At 56.9% G+C, this 24,557-nt stretch overlaps 2 protein-coding genes across 8 annotated transcripts in view; one reads left to right on the forward strand and one right to left on the reverse strand.

The window, feature by feature from the left end:
• The window catches only part of LOC125620746 (fibulin-7), a 28,886-nt gene extending 22,075 nt beyond the window's left edge, over nucleotides 1-6,811 (reverse strand). For 5 of the 6 annotated variants that reach the window (XM_075118271.1, XM_075118270.1, XM_075118272.1 and 2 more), the window contains exons 1-2: nucleotides 6,721-6,810; nucleotides 3,565-3,636 (exon numbers count right to left, since the gene is read on the reverse strand). The gene's annotated coding sequence lies outside the window, so the exon portion shown is untranslated. Of the gene's footprint in view, nucleotides 1-3,564; nucleotides 3,637-6,720 lie in introns of all 6 variants that reach the window. The other variant, XM_048816845.2, reaches the window with a different exon arrangement.
• Nucleotides 6,812-6,908: 97 nt separating this feature from the next.
• CLEC18C (C-type lectin domain family 18 member C) overlaps nucleotides 6,909-24,557 on the forward strand; it is a 30,449-nt gene continuing 12,800 nt past the window's right edge. For both annotated transcript variants that reach the window (XM_048816852.2, XM_048816853.2), the window contains exons 1-6: nucleotides 6,909-7,044; nucleotides 8,381-8,472; nucleotides 15,771-16,004; nucleotides 17,266-17,363; nucleotides 21,831-21,952; nucleotides 22,105-22,212. In XM_048816852.2, the coding sequence (XP_048672809.2) occupies nucleotides 6,915-7,044; nucleotides 8,381-8,472; nucleotides 15,771-16,004; nucleotides 17,266-17,363; nucleotides 21,831-21,952; nucleotides 22,105-22,212 (784 nt within the window). In that variant the 5' untranslated portion in view covers nucleotides 6,909-6,914. The remainder of the gene's footprint in view (nucleotides 7,045-8,380; nucleotides 8,473-15,770; nucleotides 16,005-17,265; nucleotides 17,364-21,830; nucleotides 21,953-22,104; nucleotides 22,213-24,557) is intronic.

A 24,557-nucleotide genomic window follows, 5' to 3' on the forward strand; every position in this document is an offset into this window, starting at 1 on the left:
CTGTGAGCCCCCAGGGAACCAGCTAGAGAACCTCAGGGAAATTATACAGGCTGCAGAAACGCAGAGCAAGTGAATGCAAAAAAAGGGCTTTTACAAATATCCCAAGGGGAGGCAGGGAGACGCAGCCAGAGGAGATGGGTACTGAGTAAATGAGGAGGGGGTGAAGTCAGTGACTCAGAGGTGATGGAGGCACCCAGCTCCCATCCAAACTCTGTCCAGCAAGGCAGAAAAGGGGACGGGGGTGGGGAGTGTTGAGCAGGAATGGACCCCCGGGAGCACCCCTCGCTCCCAGGGGAGAGGCATAACTCATTATCGAGCTAGGGGCCAGCCCCAGCTGGAGTGTCACAACTTTCATGAATTCCCTGACTGGCCCAGTAGCAGAGTGAAGGAGGGACTGGCCATGTGGGAAACCATATGGGCTGCATGGAAGCCCCAGTTTAGCCGCTGATTAGGCCTTTTCAAGAAGCGGGCATAGAGGCCCCCAAACAGCCATTTGGTACGACTGACACCCCTCCTCCAGCAGACACACTCCTGCCTCTTCAACAGCCATAGCTGGGCAGCACCCCTGCGGGCAGCTGGCTCTCTGGCATGCCAGCATCCCCTCTGCAGCTGATTGACCAGGGCACAGTGGGTTTTCCAGAGTGTCTCCCATCCATGTAGTGACCAGCTTGGAGCCTGCTTAGCAAGCATTCAGCAGCATATCCCTAGGGTGGGGTGGGTTTGTCAAGTGACCAGGATGGTGTCATAGGGCTTGGCTGCCCCATAGCACCCCCGCTGGCCGAGTATGGCTCTGCCTCAGTTTCCTCTCACCCAGTTCACAGCAGTTTTCCATCTTGTAACTCCCGTCACTAGGGGTTTATTGGCAAAACAATCTTCCAGGCACAATCCCCAGAGAACCCACTCCAAGCCCTTTCTAGCTGGAGTCCTTTCACAGGCCTCTGCCTGCCTTGTCTACCTCTAGCTCCAAGAGGCCAGCAGGCAAATGCCCTCTGCTGCTCTCCTGGCTTCCCCCGGTTTCTCAGGGTCTGACTTGCAGGCTGACTCCCTAGCGACCTTCCCCATATCAGCCGCTCTGGGCTGCCTTTGCAGCTTCCAGTCTCTGGGACAGGGCAGCTTCTTCCAGGCCTCCTGCAGAGCCTTCCACAGGAACTCCCTGGGCTTCCCCTCCAAACTGGGGTCTCTGCCCAGGGGTTTATCAGGCCATTACCTGAGCCCAGTTAGTCCTGCCCCACTCCTAGCTAAGATTCTGTTAATTAGCAGAGGTGGGGCTGATTGACAGGGCTAGTGGGAAATCAGGAAAGAGATCTTGGAGTCATCGTGGATAGTTCTCTGAAGACGTCCACGCAGTGTGCAGCGGCAGTCAAAAAAACGAACAGGATGTTAGGAATAAGAACATAAGAATGGCCATATGGGGTCAGACCAAAGGTCCATCCAGCCCAGTATCCTGTCTGCCGACAGTGGCCAGAGCCAGATGCCCCAGAGGGAGTGAACCTAACAGGTAATGATCAAGTGATCTTTCTCCTGCCATCCGTCTCCACCCTCTGACAAACAAAGGCTAGGGACACCATTCCTTACCCATTCTGGCTAATAGCCATTAATGGACTTAGCCTCCATGAATTTATCCAGTTCTCTTTTAAACCCTGTTATAGTCCTAGCCTTCACAACCTCCTCAGGCAAGGAGTTCCACAGGTTGACTGTGCGCTGTGTTTGTTTTAAACCTGCTGCCCATTAATTTCATTTGATGGCCCCTAGTTCTTATATTACGGGAACAAATAAATAACTTTTCCTTATTCACTTTCTCCACACCGCTCATGATTTTATAGACCTCTATCACATCCCCCCTTAGTCTCCTCTTTTCCAAGCTGAAAAGTCCTAGCCTCTTTAATCTCTCCTCATATGGGACCCGTTCCAAACCCCTAATCATTTTAGCTGCACTTCTCTGAATCTTTTCTAATGCCAGTATATCTTTTTTGAGATGAGGAGACCACATCTGTACACAGTATTCAAGATGTGGGCGTACCATGGATTTATATAGGGACAATAAGATATTCTCTGTCTTATTCTTTATCCCTTTTTTAATGATTCAGAGAAGGTAGCAGGTTTAAAACAAATAAAAGGAAGTTCTTCTTCACACAGCGCACAGTCAACCTGTGGAACTCCTTGCCTGAGGAGGTTGTGAAGGCTAGGACTATAACAGGGTTTAAAAGAGAACTGGATAAATTCATGGAGGTTAAATCCATTAATGGCTATTAGCCAGGATGGGTAAGGAATGGTGTCCCTAGCCTCTGTTTGTCAGAGGGTGGAGATGGATGGCAGGAGAGAGATCATTTGATCATTATCTGTTAGGTTCACTCCCTCTGGGGCATCTGGATCTGGCCACTGTCGGCAGACAGGATACTGGGCTGGCTGGACCTTTGGTCTGACCCCGTATGGCCATTCTTATGTTCTTATGTAGTGTATCCAAGTGCAGTTCTTATAAAGCACTACTCCAGGCCCCAAATACAGGGACATGAATAGGGAAGTATCTGCCTCTTGTGGGCATGAATTGGGGGGTTTCTGGGATCTGACACCTCTCAAGCCAGGCTGGGGGATCCCTGCATGATCAGAGTCCAGGCAATCATTACACTGGTGGCTTCTGACCCCCTGCAGCCCAGACTGAAAACATTCCAGCTTCATCTCAGTGCCAATGAGCACTGGACAAGCACACGGGATGGGGGGGATTCAGCCAGGGTGTCTCGCCCAATGCCCTCTGGGTGCTGCTCACTATCTAGTCAATGGGAAATAACTAACACGTCCACAGGCCGCTCAGGTTGCGTCTGGGCAGCTGCATGTGGTATAGGAGAGAGAATAGTGCCCCCTGCAGGTGCCAGAGTGCCTAACACAAACTGGACACAAGCCGGTGTTGGTGTTCACATTTTCAGTCTCCATGGCTTAGCCGTGGTACCTAAGAGCAAGGCCCCCCGCATGCTGTGCAGCAAGGGTGATGCTCATTCTGCACCAGCCGGTGAGGGAAATGTCAATTCGATTCCATCTGAAAGTTAATGCTACAGTCAGCAGGGTCCCCCTCCTGTTGTTTATTCTGCCACCCGAGTCGACTGGTTTCACGCTGCCCCATGAGTTTGAATTTGCCAGGGGCTGCAGAATTGTGCATTAAAACATACCACGGCCTTCCGGAAGCCAACAGGGGTAAGCTGGAGGCTTAGGAAAACAGCTTGTTCTGGCCTCTGGCCTTTGGGACTGTGAGATAAGCACATTGGCTGGATCTTTTGCTAAAATGATCAACAGGGAAACAGCTAACAGTGTTGGCATCAACCACAAGAGCTAGAAAGGTAGGCCCGACACGCCGCTGGGCTACGGCAGCCTGGCATCGGCACCAATGAAGCCATGCCAATCACACCAGCTGAGGAGCTGCCTAGCATTTCTTGTAGAGGAGACATTAGCTTCCGGAGCAAATTCTGCAGCAAGGGATGGATTCTTTGGCAAATGCTACAGCTTCGGGGACCTGCAGTGCCTGGGGCCCTGGGTAAAACAGGTCACTGTATGGACACGGACGTGTGGCAGCACCTGCTTCATGTCTTCCTTCTCTTCACACAGCACTGTGGCTGGGAGCCGCTGCTGCAGTGGAATTGGTTTTCCCTGGGAGAATTAAGAGAAAGGAATTGGTGATTCAAGGTGGGGCAGGGCATATCTGGAAGGAGTTCCATCTAACCCAGGGGTAGGAGTCAGGACTCCTGGGTTCTTTTCCCAGCAGTGCCACTGACTGACTGCATGGCCTTGGGCAAGTCACTGAGCTCTCTCTGCCTCAGTTTCCCTATCATTGAGATCTTCAACTCAAAGGCACAATGGTCCTCGCAGTGGGCACAGGTGCCAGGGTGTAATGGAATACCCGGGATAGCTACATTCTTCCCTTGTCGACGGGCACTAGGCAGGGTGCCATGCAGCTGTCTGCCCGGGGGCAACAAAGCAGCAGGCAAGGTCTGAGTCTGATAGGGAAACTCCATTGCTGTCCCTATGGTAGAGAAGAGGCAGGGCTCAGCTGCACTGAATGTTACAGGGACCCAGACAGACAGCCTGGTTCTCTTCGGCTAGACATGGAGTGCTGCCATGTGGGGCTCCCGGCAGGGCTGCTCACTTCATGACCCTGTCACTAGGCATTTGTAGCCATTCTTGGTGGCCGGGAACACGGAAGCCACCCCAAGGTTAGTAAATCCCCGAGGTGACCGGCCACGATGGCTCTGAGTCTGAGAGATGTGCAGAGTGTATTTTAGAACAGGCTGTCACGTGGGCACCTGTGGGGCAGCTGAGGCTAGACCCCAGGCTCCTGCCCACCACCCTGAGCCAAGCCATTGGCAGCCCTCCTGTGTGCTGGTGGCCCCCTTGTCCCGTGCCGCGGGGAACCCCCTGCAGCATGAGGGCAGCTCCATAAGGAGGAGCAGAAATGCACAGGCCCCAGGCCCCATTCTGTGACAGGATGCCCACGCGTCTCTGCCAACCCTGCATTCCCAAGCCTGCCATGGGATTGCCCGTGCTTGGCAGAGACACAGGGCCATTTGCTGCCTCTGTCCCTGGCCCCCGGCGGGCCATCAGCCTTTCTCTGTCATGCTGCTGGGGGCCAGTCTTGCTGTGGGATGGCCTGTCAGTAGGAGCTGGCTCCGACCCAGCAGGCACTGATGGGCAGTGGATGAGGATGCGGGGGGGGGGGGGGGGTGTGCAGCTCCCACGCCAACGCAGAAGACCTTATCGCGCAGACTACCACTGGGCCTTCAACACCCCGGCACCTGGGAACGTCAAAGGAGCTGCATCTGAACCCTAGGCTCCCTAGGGCCAGCTTGTCGGCTCCTTGCCCCCGTGAGCGAGGTGGGGCGGGAGCTGCGGGGGGTGGAGCAGGGGGCAGAGGAGCCGGCCTGAGAGGGAAGACGAGAGGTTCTGTGCTGGGTCTAAGGCAGTGGGACATGCAGGGCTTGCAGTGGGAAGGGAGGAAGCTGGTTTGGGGGAGGCTGCATGGAGGTGGGATCTGGGGGGCAGGAAGGGACGGGATCAGTGCCAGCGGCCAAGGACAGAACCTCTCGTCTTCCCTCTCAGGCCGGCTCCTCTGCCCCCTGCTCCACCCCCTGCAGCTCCCGCCCTGCCTCGCTCACGGGGAGGCGGTAAGGACGGAGGGGAGCATGGCGGCTGTGTGACCGAGGGACAATTGCAAAGAGCCGACAAGCTGGCCCAAGGGAGCCCAGGGTTCAGATGCAGCTGCTTTGACGTTCCCAGGTGCCGGGGTGTTGAAGGCCCAGTGGCAGTGGGTGAGGGGGTGCCCCAGGGGCTCGGCGTCTCTCCTAGCCCTCTGCCCTCTGATAATCACAGAACCTTGTGATCGAGGCCCCAGGCTGGGAGTCAGGAGACCTGGCTCCGCATGGCCTGCCCACGGGATGCTGGAGAGATCACGGAGGCCAGCATCTTCAGTGGTGGCTTCTGACTCTGGGGGTGCCAGTTCACTGATGGCAGCGTGGACCTGATTTTGGAGGTGCTGAGTAGCTCTCTCTGCTGACGAGCACCGCTGGCAAGTCAGGCCCTCAGCGTCTCCTCCCCCGGCCAGTGGAAATCTCAGGGGTATTGTAGCCCCATTGGGCCCCTTCTCTCCTTGTGCCTCCATTTCCCCATCAGATTCCCCCTCCCACGGCGGCTGGGCAGCTTCGTTCTCCAACGCTTGGGTGGGCTGCCGAGCCCGCTGGAGGCAAAGGATGAGGTGATAGTTATTGCTTCCAAAGAGCCAGTGCTGTGGGCCAGTGACCTGGGCTAGGACTCAGGAGATCTGCATGCTATGCCAGCTCAGCCAACCTGCTAGGCGATCTTGGGCATGCCCCTTCCCCTCTCCATGCCTCAGTTTCCCCTCCCACGCTTTGTCTTATTTATTTTACTTGTAAGTGTAACTCCAGTGGGCAGTGTGTGTTACAGCACCCCGTCCGTGCTGAGCCACACAGGATGTGACTCCCAAGGATGGGCTGAATTCCCCACTGTGTGTGGAGTGCTAACCAATTGCTGGTTGGCAGCCCCCTGCCACCCTGGGACGTGTCCCTGGGGCATCCGCACAAAGGGCATGTTATTTTAACAGATTCTCCCCTCCCCGCCTGTGTCTCGTCCCAGCAGAGCACGTCCCCCTGGCCTGCAACCGGCCTTTTCCCTAGTAACCTCTCTGCATCGCCATGGCTCCCTGCCATGGGCCACTTTCCCAACGGTGTATATTACAGCTCCAGCAGGTTAATTTATGGGGCAAAACAAGGGCAGGGGTGAAGCTCCCAGGCAACAAACCAGGTCCTACATGGGTGGGAGTTGAGGACCCTCAGCCCCAAGCAGGATCATGATAAGCCCCATCCCCTGGAGTCACCCAACTAGTCACTGACTAGAGCACGGGAGGGGTAAGGGAAGGGGGAAGCACATACACCCTGGGGGGGCGGTTTGGTGGAAAACAAAGCTGCATGGGCTGAGAACAGCGCAGCATAAAGGGAGAGGAGATTCCCATTCATTAATCCGCCCCTTTGGAATGTTCCCCGGCCCAATCAGCCTGCCCCCGCGCGGATCGACGTGAAGAATAATGCTCCAGTGATCAGCAGGGCCTGCACAGAGCCAGGGCTCAGGCCGGGGGGGCCTGTGAGGGAGGATTGCACAGGAGCTGTCTCTCCTTTCATGCCCGCGAGCAGTTGGCGGAAGAGTCTGGACAGAGCCATTACTCACCAGTCCCCCTTTTGTTTAACCGCCCAGCAGTGCTTGTCTGAAGTTTTGAATAGGAGCAAAACTTGGAAGCAGCCAGAGAGAGACACATCCCGGAGCCCGGGCTGCAGGAGCCCAGGATAACTGCGTGGCACAACACTCCTGCTTCATGGGGATCCGCCCCTTAACCTGGCAGAAGAGAGCACAGAGCCATCTGCATGAAGGATAAACGGATGCTGGCGTGCCAGCTCTTGGCACTGGCTTGCAGCTTGCTGGGCTCTGCTTTGGGGGAGTTCCGGGTACACCAACACCCTGAGAAGCTGCCCCCCCTGGTGCTGCTGCAGCAAGGTAACTGACAAATTCCACTGAAATAACTGACTAAGGGGCTGGTCAAGATTTTCCAGCACCAGCTAAGTTGGTTGTGGGGGGCACATATCTGATCTCGGACCTGGGGAGCCCATCAATATATATCTTTGCAGCCAGTGCTGACCCAGTGCTCATTACGCCTCCTGGCGCACCTCCGCCTCTACGGAAGCCGATGGGAGCTGAGAGCACTCAGCATTCTCCAGCATCAGACCCTCACTCTGCTGGGCCAGGCGATGTAAATCGGCGCCGCTCTGGTGGCCTCTATTTACACCAGGGAAGGGTCTGTTGCACAGTGCGGTTAATGGATGGTTTGTTGGTGGGAGGGAAGGTCTTGGAGCTGCTGAATGAGGGAAGCAGCACACTGTAACATCTGTCATTGACGAGAGTCCAAACCTCAGGCCAGCAGAGAGGCAGGGGAAATCCATTCCCTCGTGGGGGGAGTCAGGGCACGGCCAGGGTTTATCTGGGCTGGAGGAGAGTCCCCAGCCTGTCTCTCCCCAAACAGATCATGGGTTTTAATCATTAGCATAAAATATTATTTTCATTTTGCAATCTCTGCTCCCAGGGTCTGATTGCCACATTGCAGGGCAGTTAGCCACATGGCCAGGCCCAGTCAAGGGGGCCACAATCGGGGCCAGATTTTTTACCCAGCAGGTGCCAAGAAAAAGGGAATGATTTTCTAAAGGGTGCTGCTAACCAGGTGGAGCCGTCCTGCCGGGACTCTTCTTTGTGCCTGAGATACAGCAGGGATACAGAGCTCCCTCTGCCCTTCCCGTCAGCCCCCCATGGACCGTGTGGGTGATCCCAGAAACGCCCCAGCAAACTTGCTGCGAGAGCACCCAAGGACGCCACTAGTTCTCCCTTTTCTCTAGCTATTCTCTCCCACCCCCGCCCCTTTCATTGTGGGCTCTCAGCACTGCCCTTTGTCAGTTAAAGCCAGGGGGCCAGAGCCTGGTGTGGATCGCCCTATTTGTACCCAAGCAGCGAGACACCCGGGCTGGCTCTGGAGCTGGTGTCAGTGGCTTGCAGGCCTTGCCTGCTTTGTATTCCACTAAAAGCCAGGCTTTCTTCTCTCCCCGTGTCACCATGGAGACCCGTATCCCTTCCTTGGCTGTTTGCAGGATTACCCTCCAGCCAGGGGCTGGGGCCGGGCTTGGCTTGGATTCCTGAGCTGCTGCTGATGGAGGTGTCCTGGGCCAGGAGGCTGCAACTCCCAGAGTTGACTGCAGGATCCCAGCCCAGCCATGCTCTGCTGGGGACCGGGGGGGTTATCTCGAACTCGTGTTCCCTGACTCCCTGCTTTGCTCCCCCTGCCCAGCTCCAGGCGTGAAGGAACGTTTCCTGCTGCTTTCACTGCACAACAAACTGCGGAGCAAAGTCCAGCCGCCCGCTGCCAACATGCAGAGGATGGTGAGTCCCACTCTGCCTGCTTGCCCCCGGCCCCATGGGTCAGGCTCAGCAGGGGCCCAGCAGGGTCCTGGGTCAGGCTGCTGGTGATGGAGACGCACTGAGGTAGAACAGAGGACCCTGTTGATCTCCTCAGGGGAGGGTGCAACTGCACTTTGGGGGATCCTCTGGAGAATGCAGGGGCCAAATCAGCTCCTGGCACTGGGCAACAACTGAACCCTTCTGGCTAGTGCTCACACCCAGAGTCCCAGGGCGGGGCTGTCCATGCCCGCCTGCGCTCTCCCCAGTCCCTATCGGGCTCTGCTATGCCCAGGAGCATGAGACAGAACTGCAGAGTGGACCTGGGACTCCTGTGGGGCCCAGGAACCTGCCAGTCTGGGGCATGGGTGGGGTCGGGCAGGGCATGGCTGAACCCTGGTGTGGGGCACAGACAGGAATCATAAACATCCCCCCCTCGGCCACCGTGTGCCAGCCTGCACGGGACTCCACGGAGATGTGGCTGAACTGCACAAGGTCCAGGGCTTGCCCAGCCGGCTCACCTCCCATTGAACCCACAGCTCCGGGGCAGGCAGGGCAGCAGAGAGTCAGGGCCAACAGCGGAAAGAGGGAGGGTCTCTGTGCTGCATGGTGTCCTGTCCGCTCCTCCCCCCGCTCCCTTCAGCCACCATAGACCCCCTCCAGAGGTCTAGCCCCTTGGCCGGGAGGGGTGACCTTCCCTAGGGGGCCCCACACAGCCTTGCCCTCTGCAGCCCCTTGCCAGCACCAGCTCACTGAACTGATTCCCTGCCCACGGTCACCTCCAGATAGTGCCACCGGCCCACACAGCTCCTGGCAGCACAGTTGGAAATAAGGCTGCTCTCCCTGCTCCTGCATGGGGCTCACTGCACAGCGAGGGGGATGCTCATTGCCCTAGTCCAGGCAGCAGCACTATGTGAGGGCACCAAACTGTATGCAGCATTTTCTGTCTTCCCCTCCCACCTTCCCGGACAGCACCAGAGATTACTGATGCTGTCACTGCTCGGGCAGCTCCAATAAAGCAGGGCACCAGGGCAGGGCTGCAGCTAGCCATGCTCTCCCAGGGAGCCATGGGGGGCACCATCCACTTTGGGGGTGGCTTTTCTATGGGCAGCACCCTCCCTTCAGCCAGCAGGGACAAAGCCCTGCTAGGAAGCAGAGAGCCCTTCCCCACCCCCGTGGCTTTGAGTGTGGCTGGGGACAGTCTGGTCCAGAGGTCTGCCCGAGGTGGGGCCAGAACGTTGGGCCCGGTGCAATGGAGTGTCTAACATCCACCTCCATGGGACGCTGCAGACAGGAACTGTCCTGGTGCATCTCGCTCTTGCCTTCTCCTTCCTCTGCAGCACCAGGCCCATCCCCCCTCTGGTGGCACATGGGACTAGGGGCCTCTCAGGCTGGTCCGATGGGGCAGGAGGTGGGCCCAGGTGGACCCCTGGGCTGACTCAGTGGGAGGTAAGGCCCTGCCAGCAGGAGGGAAACGACCCATGGTACATCAGCTGCTACTAGCCCAGGCTGAGTATGTCACTTGCAAGCCCTGGGGCAGGGAACTGGGTGCCTGGGGCACTGGCTGGCGAGGGTGAGGTGGCCAAGCACCTAGGATGCTTGCAGGCCTGGCTGATGGGCCCTGGGGAGGCCCGTATTTGACACCTACTGGGAGGTGTTCTGCCCCCCACTGCGGCCCCATTTGTTGCTCGGCTGAGGCATAGGGGATGCAGATGTCCCACAAGGGGAGGGGGAGAATCACCCCAGCATAGGGCCCTCAGACGGAAGGGGTCATTTGGCTGTCACCCAGGCAGGGCACCACCTTTGGCAACCTAATTCAGCAACAGCAGGAAGCAAATCCAAACAGTAGCCCTGCCCCTGCCCATCTCCCCTGGGGCAGGTTCAGGCAGCCAGCTCTCTCTACCAGCGCCCCAGGCCCACCTGCCTGCTCTCGCAGGGAGAACGTGGGCACGGGAGCTGGGAGGGCCGTGTCATGCCATGTTGAGCTATCCGCAGCAGCGTGTCTGCCAGCCTGAGCCGTGCCCATGCCCCTGCGGACACCCAGCTGTACCTCACAGCTTGTACCCCAGCATGCTTTGGGGCTATCAGGTAGATTTCCAGAAGACCCCAGGGCCAGACTTCCAAGTGCTCAGCTCCCACAGGGTACCCTCCTGCACCTGCCTCAGTTTCTCCTTCTGTTTGCCCATGAAAGGAGCGGTCTCTCAGTGCCAGATACAAAGCCCACCTCGGGGTATAATCTGTTCACATGCACCAGTGCAGGAATCCCCCCAAATCCAGCCAGTAAAACCATTCTCGATAAACCCACAGGAACCATATAAAGGTACAACTGTTCTTCCCATTTCCCTCTCAGGGTCAGTGCCTCCCGCTCCCTAGTGTGCACAGCCGCGCTGCGTTCCCAGTTCCTTGAGCCCCATCCAGGCCCCCCTCTCCAGGCCTCCCTGCGGACAGTGACCAGTCTCTTGACTCCACCACAGCCCCCAGGGCTGGTATCCCACAAGAGAACTCCCCAAATTTTACTCTCGAGCCCCCCTGCCTGGGAGTCCTATGCCTGGCCAGGACACGCCCGTCCCCTTGCACCCAGCCTTGGCTTCCCCTGACCAACCTGGATCCTCCCTTTTGCTCAGGGGCAACTGCCCAGGCCGTCCACTCAGCAGGGTCCCAGCTTGGGTCAGTTCTCCCCAGCGGTTCTGTGCTGAACCCAGCTCTCTTCACCAGGACCTCCCAAGCAGCTCTCTGCAGCTGTCTCCGTCTCCGTCTCCGCTCAGGCTCTGGCTCTCCTGGTCTCAGGCCCAGGTGCTCTCTCTTTAGCCCAGCTGGCAGGCAGGTGACAAGTCACAGGTGCATGGGGCCTCTCCCCAGCTCTCCTGTGACAGCACCTAACGAAGGGTTGGATTTCCCAGCCTGCAGCCCGGGCTCACAGCGAGTGTGATAACCTGGCCTCCAGTGGGGATGCCAAGCCCCTGACAAGCCCAGCCACAGCCCGTAACGTTTAATAGTAGTCCCATGGCAACATATCAAACTAGAGCTGGTCCCGTTTCCAAAGCCCAGGGGTGCTTCAGCCTGGTCCCGGGACTTGGTCCTGTCTGCACCGGGGGCCAGAAGTGCCGGGGGCTGACGGAGCTTGGCTGGCTCTGAATGGTGGTAAAAGGCCGTTCTGCATGCACGGCCTAAGGTTCCCCGTAGGTCGAGCCACAGGCCCACACCAAGGCTCTTACCCACTGCACCACAAGCCTTCCTGGCCCGGGCGATAGCGCCCCGCCCCGCCCCGCCCCGCCAGCGGGAGGGAACCAGCAGAGAAAGGGCGAGCCCACAAGGCCCTGGCTGAGGCGGGGAAGGACTCTGGATCCAGTCACTGTGGCTGCAGCACGCCAGGCAGCTCTATCCTGGTCACGAGCCCAAGCCAGGTGGGCTGCTGTGAGTGGCAGAGGGTCTGAACCAAGGAAGGGGCAGGTGCGTCCCTGCTCTGGTCTGTATCCTACTGGGCTGGGGGAGCAGTGGGACTCAGTCACACAGGATGACTCCAGATCCTGGTTGCTCCAGCATTGCAGGATGGGCAGATCTGGATTCCAGACTCCACCGGCTGCACCGCCTGGCGCTGGGGTTAGCTCTGGCCCGTCTCTGTCTGGCATGGGGCGATCTTTAAATGCAGACCCCTCCACGAGGGAGGAGAGCTCTTACCGGGTGGAAGTTCCTGGGCCCCCTAGCGGCAAGACTGGCCCCCCATTCTCCTCCCCCCAGGCATGCTGCAGGGGGTGGCAGGTAGAGGGGGCGGTGATGCGTGGGCAGGGCTGCGCCTGGACTGAGCCTGCCAGTGCGAGGGAGTAGCACTGTCTGGCCAGCAGTGCAGGGTCTAGCGGGGGAGACAGACCCAAGCAGGGGACTCCCAGCCTCCTCTTTACCTTGATTCTCAGAATTGTCTCACCCCCCAAAAATGGGGCAAGGCAGTGGCAGCCACCCCCAGCCACCAGCACAGCCTGGCAGGTGATTTGTCCTTACGGAGAAGCAAATATTCCATCCCCCTGCAGGCCTCACCAGCGCCAAATATTCCATCCCCCTGCGCCCGCAGGGTGGTTTGGCCCCTCGCCGGCGTCCCAGCACTGCCCTTTGCCCGGAGGCACTGAGCGACTTCCGAGAGCAGAGGAGCCCGAACCTAGTGCCTGTGGTTTTATCTGGAGGGGGCTCAGAGACCTGGCGGGGCTGGGTCTGAATGGTGCCATGGGTCACTAAGGGACAGATTTTCACGAGCCCAGGATGCTAAGTGCTGAGTGCTTGTAAATCCGTCCCTAGGTCTACGATGGGTCCAAGCAAGCCCTATCTCTGAACACCCAACCTCTGGGGAGGCTGAAATCTGGCTCCAGCCCCCTATTCCTGACCTCTCCCTGCTCCTCCGCCAGGGTGCTGCTTGGGGCAGCCAGGGGGGAGTGGGCAATGGGCAGGGAGTGCGTGGGGGCTGCAGGCACTGGGACGGGCACAGCTGGGCAGGCCAGGTCAGCGCTCTGGAACAAAAGGTCATTAATCTCCTTGTCCTCCCAGCCTGACACCTTGTTAGCAATAATTAATGGAGTTGGTTTAACTCAGGCAGCGGGGAGGGGAAGTTTGAGTGGTGAGTGGGTGGGGGTGCTTTACAGCTGGTTTCTTCAAGGATAATAAACTCCCCCAGTTCTCCACATGGGTCTAGGGAGGAAACAGGCCATCACTCCAGCCCGGGTGGTCCCCTCTCCGCCTGGCGCGCCAGCAGATTTTCCCCACAGCTCGCTTCGCCGCCAGACCCACTGGCTGCTGCTCCTGGGCTTCCAGAGCAGGCCTTGTCATCCTGAATGGCTCTGCATAAATTCGCAGGGCACCCGGAGGCAACCATGGCCTGTTTCAAATGTCGCACAGGCCACTCCGCTCAGTCTGTGCACATGGGGCATGGGTGGGTCCATCTTTCATGTAGAACAGGACAGCAAGGGGCCCCAGGCAGGAGTGGTGAGGTCCCTTTAAGGATGCACGGTGGCGTCTCATGGCTCAGTGACAAGCTAGCAGGAGCCAGGCAGGTTTAATAGGTGGCTTTGTTCAGCCTGATCCTATTTGCATGGCAATAGCTGGGAGTTTTGCCATTACTCTCAACACTGGCAGGAGCAAACCAGTGGATAGCTTGGCTGTTTGCTAATGGTCATTTAACCGAGCTGTTGCTAAGAAATGAAAATTGCCACCATTTTTGTGGGACCTACCAAAACAAGCATCTGGGCTGCTTCCCCTTCTGGCTGTGCCCGGGGGGATGCTGAACCCAAATCCGCTGTCATCTAGGATGCACAAACCAGGAAGCTAACGCACATCTGGGTGATTCTTAGCATTGCCAGCCCCTAGCTTTCCAGACTCAGGAGTCTAACCTCAAAAAATCATGAAATTGGCTTAAAAGGCAAGTGATTTTTTAAAAAGCAATAACTGGTAGGTTCTGTTTCTTTGCTGTCTGGTGTTGGAGACGCTTGTGGTCACCCACCTCCTGTTTTCCAGCTTTTCCCCACAGCCAGCTGGGCTGGAAACATAGTTTTTTTAACGCAAAGCAAGAGTCTCAGTATAGTCCCTGACTCCAGGGGCTGGAGCTTTCAGCTAACCCCCAGACATCGGCAGAGTTGCTAGGAAGTTGTTGGGGGCAGCAGCATTGGGCTCTCCTTCCGCATTAGGAGCACACGGGCCAGGGCAGCGGGCAAGGATGAGCTTTCGGTAAATGGAAAAGGGAAAAGCAAGAGTGTCAGGGAGCCATGCCTTCCCAGCGCTGAGGAGAGGGGCGAAGAATATGGCGGTTCCCCAGGATTTAGTCCACGGCTAGCCCTTTAAAACTCCTGTAGCTCTGCATGGCAACCTCCACTGACTAGCACTGTGCCCGCAGGGGGTTCAAAGGGCCAGGACTGAACTGAGCAGGCGCAGTTAACTCCAGCGTGCTACTACTGCCCTGCCATCCATCCCTGAAGAACTCTCCTGCTTGCCACCCTTGACCTCGAGGGTGTTCTATCAAGCCCCCCGCCCACGCCCAGCTCTGGGGCTGAGGAGCGGGAGCGTTTCCCAGCAGAGCCTTTTAACCCACCCCCTACCCCCCAGGGTCAGGTGGAAGGGTCCCACAGGCTCCCCATGTGCCATTCCCCGTCCCGGGGCTGGGAGCCTGGCATCTCTGCTGGCAGTGGTGCGGGAGGGTGACTCACCGCAGCTCCCATGTACGGCGCTTGGCTCCTGGCCTGTGAGAGGCTCTGTCATTTCCTCCTCCCTTCGGCTGCCCTGAGAGCCATGGAAATTGCAATTTTAACCGTCTGGAACAAGATGTTTTTCTGCCTGGGAACAAACAACTGCCTGGTCTTCCTCCCACCCCTGTGTGCCATCCTCCTCCTCCCACGCAGGCAGGGGCCGCCGGATCCAGCCCACTTTGAGGGGTTGGACATTGAACTCACTGATGCCAGGGCTAGACGCTGTCCCTGCCCCACTGCCCACAACAGCCCCTGGAAAGCCACCATGTGCACATCCTGGCCCTGCTGTGTCCCCTGCCCATTGCCTGGGCACAGAGGGTCAGATCCTCAGCAGGCCCCAGTTGGATCTCAGCTGCCTGGCACCTGCTGAGCTCTGGCCCTGAGCTCCTGCTCAGAGCCATCGGCAGTTGCAGGGGCACAGCGGTGCTGGCGAGCCCGAAGCCAGCGGGAGAACCTGCTGCTCAGTGGCTACCGCGGGCAGTCTCAGGTGGGCAAGGGCCCGACCTCGGTGTTGAAGAGCCACACTGCTCTGTGCTGCCTGCTGCAGCAGAGGGAGATGGGGCACGCGGCGCCCCTTGTGGCATGGACTGAGGCAAGCGGTTTGGAAAGGAGCATGGCCTGCGCCACTGAGGGTGTGGTCTGCAGAGGGGATATGAACCTGCAGCTCCCTTTCGCAGCCAGCCAGCAGTGCTCCCCCTTTGCAGCCAGCTGGGGGGGGCGCTCCCACTCACAGCCAGCCGGGGGCACCCCCCTGTGCAGCCAGCGGGAGATGCAGGTCTTTCAAGCTGGGCCCCACATACCAGTGCCCACTTCTGTAAACGTGGCCGCACTCATCTGGTTTTGCCTCCCCCCGGATCTGATCAGCAAGAGCCTGGGCTCTCCTGCCAGTGCAGCAGATCCGAGGTCCAAGTGGTGGTGGGAGCGGGGCAGAGATCTGGGCCATCTCCTTTCACCAGTTATTAAAATGGACCCAGCACCCGAGGCCCCCACGGCGACCGTGCTGGCCAGGCCCTGGCGCCCCCGGAGGCTCTGCATGCTAACCCTCACTTTCCACGCTGACAGGAGTGGAGCGAGAAGCTGGCCCAGCTGGCCCAGGAGCGAGCAGCCAGCTGCCTGGCAGGGGCCCCGCCCCACCCTCCGCACCACGCCCAGCATGTGGGCTGGAATGCCCAGCTGCTCCCTGCCGGCGTGGCCAGCTTTGCCGCCGTGGTGGAGCTGTGGTTCAGCGAGGGACAGAGCTACAACTATCAAGCAGCACAGTGCATGGAGAACGCCACCTGCAGCCACTACACCCAGGTAAGCCCGCGAGGGGCCCAGCTCTGTCTCCTCCCCGGGCGCCGGGCACCAGCAAACGCCCCACAGGACCGCAGAGTTTGGTACAGTGAGAACAGTTCCCTGTGTGTATATCAGAACCTCCACCACGTGACTGGGTGCCACTGGGCCGCTCCAGGTAGCCCGGGGCTGGAGGAGCAGGCGGCCTGCAGGTCAGGATGGAGGCACGCTGGCAGAGCTGTGTGTGGCGAGCCACTGCTGGCCGCAGGGATTCATCGCTGCCCAGGATCCGGCCCCATGGCTGCCAGGGCCATGAAAATGCACCTATCTGTGTTTGTCATTGTCTAGTAACCATCACCGCCTGCTGTCCTCTGTCACAGGGAAAGCCAGCAGGGCCTGAAGGGCCTGGCTGCTCAGAGACAGGTGGCGCTGGTAATGCTGGGCCTGACAAAGAGGCCTCCAGCCCTGCCCATGTGGGCGAGGCCCTGTGGGAGGCCTGGACCCCGTGTATGCCCACATCGTCCCTGAGGCAGGCAGGGGGAGGGAATCGACCCTCCGGCAAGCAGCTGGGGATGGGACTGCTGGTGTGGGATGGCTGGGCCCAGAGCTGCAGGGCCTGGGGGGAGGCTGGGCCATACCTGGGGATGCCCTACCCCTCCTCAGCCAGGGCGTGGGTAGGGCTTTCCCAGGCCAGGGGAGGGAAGGGAGGTAGGGTTGCCAACTTTGGTTGGACGAATTCCTGGAGATTTCATCACATGACATCGTCTTTAATTAAAGATTACTCTTTAATTCCCGGAGACTCCAAGACAATCCCTGGCAACCCTAAGGGAGGGGAGCTCTGTGGAACAAGCCGTGGCTGGGGTGGATCCAGCCAGGCCATGGGATGCCGCTAGTGTGACCAGAGGGCCCCATATTCAGGGCTTCGTCTTACACAGGCACCAATTATCCCCCATCCCGTCCCGAGAGGATTGTTCACACTGGCGGTCTGGGCTCCCTGCAGAGCGCTGGGCTGAGACTCCTTGGCCTGCCAGTTTAATAGTGGCGGGGGTGTGTGTGTGGGGGGGAAATCTCCCCATAGGCCTTTCCCAGCCCTTCGCAATGTGACCTGGTGGGCAGCGATCACCAGCCCTACAGCCACCCTGCAACAGCTGGCAACTTAACAAAGCCAATTGCCAACCCCCACACAGCTGGCACTGTGCCTGCAGCCCTGGGGAGGGGTGACCCTCGTCACGGCGGGCACAGGCTGGGCAGGCAACCTCAGGCCTGCACCGTGTCTCTCTTGCAGCTGGTCTGGGCCACCTCCAGCAGGCTGGGCTGTGGGAAGCATGCCTGCATCGAGGGCCAGGAGAGGAGAGAGGCTTTCGTCTGCGCCTACTCCCCGGGGTAAGGCCTCTCGGCGTGCACACGGGCAGCCTGGGCGGGGCCTGCCACCCTTCCCGCCAGGCAGGCACCTAGGCCACGTGCTCACCCCCCTCATCTCCCTCAGCACCCCCAGTGAGCCCACACCACAGCCCCCACCCCCGCCCCACGTCGTCCACCCCACCCCGGGCCGCAGGCCATATGAACGCCATAGAAACTTGGTGGGTGGGGCTTATAATGGCAGTAGGCAGGGCTTTGCAGCATGGCAGTGGACCGTAGACGGGGTTTATAATGGAACATCAGAACAGCCAGACTCCTGTCTGCTGACGGTGGGCAATGCCAGGTGCCCCAGAGGGAATGAACAGAACAGGTAATCATCAAGTGATCCATCTCGCATCGCCCATTCCCAGCTTCTGGCAAACAGAGGCTAGGGACACCATCCCTGCCTATCCTGGCTAATAGCCATTGATGGATCCATCCTCCATGAACTTATCTAGGTTTTTTTTTAACCTTGTTATAGTCTTGGCCTTCATAACATCCTCTGTCAAAGAGTTCCACAGACTGACTGTGCGTTGTGTGAAAAAAATACCTCCTTTTGTTTGTTTTCAACCCACTGCCTATTAATTTCATTGGGTGACCCCTAGTTCTTGTGTTATGAGAAGAAGTAAATAACACTTCCCTATTCACTTTCTCCACACCAGTCATGATTTTATAGACCTCTATCATATCCCCCCTTAGTCGTCTCTTTTCCAAGCTGAATAGTCCCAGTCTTATTAATCGCTCCTCATACGGCAGCCGTTCCATACCCCTCATCATTTTTGTTGCCCTTCTCTGCACCTTTTCCAATTCCAATATATCTTTTTTGAGATGGAGCGACCACATCTGCACACAGTATTCACACTGCACAGTGTGGGCGTACCATGGGTTTATATAAAGGCAATATGATATTTTCTGCCTTATTATCTATCCCTTTCTTAATGATTCCCAACATTCTGTTCGCTTTTCTGGCTGCCGCTGCACATTGAGTGGATGTTTTCAGAGAACTACCCACAGTGACTCCAAGATCTCTCTCTTGAGTGGGAACAGCTAATGTAGACCCCATCATTTTGTACGTATAGTTGGGATTATGTTTTCCAATGTGCATCACTTTGCATTTATCAACATTTAATTTCATCTGACATTTTGTTGCCCAGTCACCCAGTTTTGTGAGATCCTTTTGTAGCTCTTCGCAGTCTGCCTGGGACTTAACTATCTTGAGTAGTTTTGTATCATCTGCAAATTTTGCCACCTCCCTGTTTTCCAGATAATTTATGAATAAGTTGAATAGGACTGTTCCCAGTACAGACCCCTGGGGGACACCACTATTTACCTCCCTGGTCTGGGTCCACCACCTCTGGCCGGGCCAGTGTCACCTCTGGGCCCGTGTCCCAGAACCCCTGGACACTCCTTCCCCCCACCTCAATGGGGATGATGTGGCAATTGTCCCCCGGGGCCTGTCCCACACTCACCTGATGGATTGAGAACAGGCGCCCTGAAACTGGAGCCCCAACTTCTCCTGCTGGCCTGGCCTAGTGGTCCCCTCCCACTGGCCCTGCCATGTCGACTGCGGCCCCCTGAACTATGGTGCCCCCTCTGGGTGGGCTACCACGCAGTTGACACTTCCAGGCTTGGCCAACATTTCCTTCATCTTCAGGCATTGCGGCACCTTGTGTCCTTTTTGGTCACAGTGATTACATTTCAGGTCCTGCAAATCCCACAAGGGGGGTCGGCCTGCTCCAGCCTTCATGGGCACCCCTGAGTTGGGCTTCCTGGAGTCCCACCTTTGAGAAGTCTCTGGGTGACTCCCCTTCTTAGTCCCCGATGGGGGTCTCCCTCCTCCCCCCAATCTGCTGTCCACAAACTCATCCGCCAGTGCACCTGCACTGCACAGATCTTTAGGCTTCTGGTTCACTAACCACATCTTAAGGTCTGGAGGGCAGATGTCCTACAGCTGCTCCAACCCCACCAGGTGGTACATCTCCTCTGCATGTCCCTGTGCCCTTCCCCCACTTACGGAGATATTCCCCCAGCAGGTTGGTGACCTCCTTGTAAGTGACACCTGGGGTCTTGCGTTTCCTGATTTAGTTTAACTTCCACTTTTTAAAGGATGCCTTTTTGCCTCTGACTGCTTCTTTTACTTTGTTGTTTAGCCACAGTGGCACTTTTTTGGTTCTCTTACTGTGTGTTTAAATTTGGAGTATACATTTAAGTTGAGCCTCTATTATGGTGTCTTTAAAAGGTTTCCATGCAGCTTGCAGGGATTTCACTTTTGGCGCTGTACCTTTTATTTTCTGGTTTCAGAGTAGCAGCCCTGTTAGTCTGTATTCACAAAAAGAAAAGGAGGACTTGTGGCACCTTAGAGACTAACCAATTTATCTGAGCATAAGCTTTCGTGAGCTACAGCTCACTTCAGTGGATGCATCCGATGAAGTGAGCTGTAGCTCACGAAAGCTTATGCTCAAACAAATTGGTTAGTCTCTAAGGTGCCACAAGTACTCCTTTCCTTTTAATTTCTGTTTCACTAACCTCCTCACTTTTGTGTAGTTCCCCTTTCTGAAATTAAATGCTACAGTGTTGGGCCACTGTGGTGTTTTCCCCACCACAGGGATGTCACATTTAATTATATTATGGTCACTATTACCAAGGAATCCAGCTTTATTCACCTCTTAGACCCGATCCTGTGCTCCACTTAGGACTAAATCAAGAATTGCCTCTCTCCTTGTGGGTTCCAGAACTAGCTGCTCCAAGAAGCTGTCATTTAAGGTATCAAGAAACTTTTATCTCTGCATCCCACCTTCAGGTGACATGTACCCAGTCAGTATGGGGATAGTTGAAATCCCCCATTATTAATTATTATTATTATTGAGTTTTTTATGTTAATAGCCTCTCTAATCTCCCTGAGCATTTCCCAGTCGCTATCACCATCCTGGTCAGGGTCAGTAATATCTATCCCTCCCTCTATATTCTTATTATTAGAGCATGGAATTACTATCCATAGAGATTCTGTGGTACAGTTTGGTTCATTTAAGATTTTTACTTCATTTGATTCTAAGCTTTCTTTCACATCTAGTGCCACTCCCCCACCAGCATGACCTGTTCTGTCCTTCCGATATATTTTGTACCCTGATATTACTGTGTGCCATTGATTATCCTCATTCCACCAAGTTTCTGTGATGCCTATTATATCAATATCCTCATTTAATACGAGGCACTCTAGTGCACCCATCTTATTATTTAGACTTCTAGCATTGGTATATAAGCACTTTTAAAAGTGTCTCTTTTTAGCTGTCTGCCATTACATGATGTAATTGAATGGGATTTTTTTTCATTTGACTTTCTCATCACATCCTACCTGTATTTTATCATCTTCCATCCTCTCCTCCTTACTAGGACATAGAGAATCTCCATTAGTAGATCCTCCCCTAAGGGATGTTTCTAACCGAACCACATGCTCCTCCACACCTGTCGACTTTCCCCCAGCGCTTAGTTTTAAAACTGTTCTATGACCTTTTTAATGTTAAGTGCCAGCAATCTGGTTCCATTTTGGTTTAGATGGAGCCCATCCTTCCTGTATAGGCTGCCCCTTTCCCAAAAGTTTCCCCAGTTCCTAATAAATCTAAACCCTTCCTCCCTACACCATCGTCTCATCCACGCATTGAGACTCTGCAGTTCTGCCTCTCTAACTGTCTCAGCGTGTGGAACTGGGAACATCTCAGAGAATGCTACCATGAAGGTCCTGGACTTTAATCTCTTACCTAGAAGTCAAAAATTGGCCTCCAGGACCTCTCTCCTATCTTTCCCATGTCATTGGTACCTACATGTACCACGACCGCCGGCTCTTCTCCAGCACTACTCATAAGTCTATCTGGATGTCTAGAGAGATCTGCAACTTTTGCACCAGGAAGCGGGAGGACCTTGGCCCCAGGGAAGTAAAAGATGGGTGGGGTTTACAATGAAAGAGGTGGGTGGGTCTGTCAATGGAAGTAGAAAGTGGGTGGGGCTTATAATAGTAGGCGGAGCTTGGTCCTACAGAAGTAGAAGGTGGGTGGGGCTTACAATGAAAGAAGATAAAACTTGGCCCCTGGGAAGAGGATGGTGGGTGTGGCTTATAATTAAGGTAGGTGGGGCTTGGGAGCAGAAAGTGGTGGGGCTAATCAGCTGGCCGGCCTTGCCTGGGCAGAAGATGCTATACTCCCTTCTGTTAAGCATTAGGGGCCGGTTGCAGCTCACAGGCTGGTCGCCCAGCTCCAGTGGTGAAGCAGAGGAGGTGGGAAGTTGTGGCCGAACCTCCAGCTGCAATGTGGGCTCTTGCATATCATAGGGCCAGCTGCCTGGGGATAACCCACATGGTCCCTGGGTGGGGCTGGAAAGGCAGAGCGCCCCGGGGCCTACCTGTGACAGTCGCTGGGGCCCCTGGCCCTGCGGCTCCATGCCTGTCTGTTCCGCCCCCAGGGGGAACTGGGAGATGAATGGGAAGATGATCATCCCTTACAAGAAAGGAGCCTGGTGTTCGCTCTGCACCTCAGGATGCTCCGGATGCTTCAAGTCGTGGGATCACAGCGGAGGACTGTGTGGTGAGTGCCAGTTCTCCCCCTGCCCTGCTCCTTCACTTAACTTAGGTTATGCTAGTCACCCTGCCCTGCTGGCACAGTGGGGCCCTGGGCACTGGCTGGCACAGCTGGGCACCTGCCATCTTACAGCCGCCTTGTGCCTTTTGTTTGATCAGAGGTCCCCAGGAACCCCTGTCGAATGAGCTGCAGGAACGATGGGCGGTTGAACATGAGCAGCTGCCACTGTGACTGCCTGCCAGGGTACACAGGCCGGTACTGCCAAGGTGAGACAGCCGGCTGGCATGGGTGTGTGCAGGGTGCACAGGGATGCCTCTTGCCATCCGCACCCACGGTGAGACGCCTGCATTGCATGGTCATTGTGTTGCATCACAGGCTTGTATGCGGAGTGCTGTGGGGCTGGCGCCCGGGGGCTGCGTGGGGCTGCACAGCAGAAGCATTTTCAGGATGCAGTGGCAGGGATGGGATGAGCAGCACGGGAACTCAGAGGCTGGTGTCTCTCCAGGGGCAGTTACAGGCTTTTGCCTGCCCTATCTGTGCAGTTTGCTCCTTCCCACTGGTTTTCTTTCTAAGTTTACCATCCCCTGAGAAGTATCAGGGGGTAGCTAACATTGGCTTTGCCTTGAGAACTGCAGCAACATCCTTGTAGGGCTTATTTCCGTGTTGCAGGGAGAGTGGGGCAGGGAACCCCTGCGTGGGGCCAGCGGAGCAGCCTGATGTGGTGAAAGGAGACACTCCTGCCCCACTCCCCTGTACCCAAAAGCCTAATTAGCCTCCTCACCCTTTGCTAGCCCAAGAACCCGCTACAGTCTCACCTCTTCCCCTTGTGTCAGGTGGCCCCTTGAGCACCCTCCAGCAGCAAGCTGCAGCATGACGGAGGGGCCTGCCTCAGTTTCCCCTTCATCCAGCCGTGCAAAGAAATATTGTGTCTCTCAGCAGCAAACTGAGCCCCTTTAATTCATATACAGAGCCAGTCCACAGATCCCTCGTGGTACAGACAGGCCCTCCCCAACCCCAGCGCCGACCAGGGTTACCACGCAGCAGCCTTCACTCCCGTTCAAGGGTTGCTGTCCAAGGTCACCACCCAACAGTCACGAGCCCCCTGCCCCAGTTCCTTAGCTCCTATTCCAGGGCCCCACCCAAGAGCTCCAAGCCCCACGTCTCTCCTCCAGCCCCATGTCAGTGTTCCTGGGAGAGGCTCCCTGGAGCGTCCTACTGCCCAGTCTCCCTGCCGGTGAGCCCTAACCCTGCTCCTGGGCACCTCTCTGCAGAGGCAGCCCCTGGCTTCTGGGTCCGGCTTACCCACATCAAGCTGGAGCCTCCACTTGTTCATAGGGGCCACTGCACAAGCTTTCCTGCACCTGGGCCAGGCTCCCAGCTCGAGCCAGACCTCACCGGCCTTCCCAGCACTCATCGTACAGTTACTGCTCTCCTGCTGCTTCCTCCCTCCGGCATCTCTCTGCTGCTTCTGCCCCCGTCCTTCCCGGCCAACCAGCTGCCTCAGTTTCTCCTTGCTATGGCCTCTTCTCTCTAGCCCAACTGGGAGGCAGCTGGCCAGTTAGTCACAGGTTTACCAGCTCCCTCTTAAAGGGGCCAGTCACCCTGGGACATCGCCCAGGTTTTCTCATCCTGAGGGTTTCTGCAGGGAGCCTTGAGAACAGTAGCAATCAGGCCCGAGGCGTCCCAGGGATCGTGGAACTGGCTTATCTAGCCCAGTCCCTTCCTGCTCCCTGGATAAGTCTCTGCAGCAGTACAAAACCCACGGCAGCAAGTCTCAAAGCCTGGGACAGCTGATTGGGCTGCGGGGGATAAAACAGCAGTGTAGCTGTTCCACGCAGGCTGGAGCCCGGGCTCCAAGACCCTCCCCAAATGAGTCCAGGCTCCAGCCCAGGCAGGCACGTCCTGTCATGGACTCCCAGGACTCGTGCTCTCTCTCGGCTCTGTACGGTCCCTAGGAGGAATCCCCTTCACTGCGACTGCCCTTCTCAGGGGTTAAGCCGTAGGCCCCTCCATCTCCTGGAACCACACCTCTCTGAGCCCTCAGCACGTCTGTCTCTCGCTGTGGGCTCCCTCAGGGAGTCCACTCACTCTGGACCCCCGGAGCCTCCGCACACAGAGGGAATAATGCAACCCCAATATCTAGACTGGAGTGACTCTCAGCCAGCGTAAAACAGGAGGGTTTACTGAGCCTCTGAACCCAGCATAGGAAACTCTCAGGGCCTCTGGCCTGGCCTCATTCCGCACAGTACATCTAAGTCTCCCCTGCATCCAAGTGGGCTCAGCTGCTCTCTCTCCCCAGTCCAGCAGCCTTCTCCTTCCAGCGGATTGTCCAATATCATCTCCCCCAACAGCTCCTCCCCTCTCCTTTGTCTCCCATCCCAGGTAAACAGGTCACAAGGGTCCTCTCTCCTCAGCCCTTTGTCCTCCTATGGCCCAAGCTGGGATGAACCTCTTGGTCACCAGGTCACCAGTTGCTAGGGTACCCCATCTCCAGGCCGTTGCCCAGGGGTCCCGGTTGCTAGACGAGGTCACACCCGGTCCCCTGTAACAACAACCCCTCTCCCACCACCTCATTAAACATGCAGCACACAGGGAAACTGAGGTGCGCGCA

This window comes from Caretta caretta, chromosome 12, assembly GCF_965140235.1.
Source record: "Caretta caretta isolate rCarCar2 chromosome 12, rCarCar1.hap1, whole genome shotgun sequence".
In the NCBI taxonomy this organism is placed as follows: Eukaryota; Metazoa; Chordata; order Testudines; family Cheloniidae; genus Caretta; species Caretta caretta.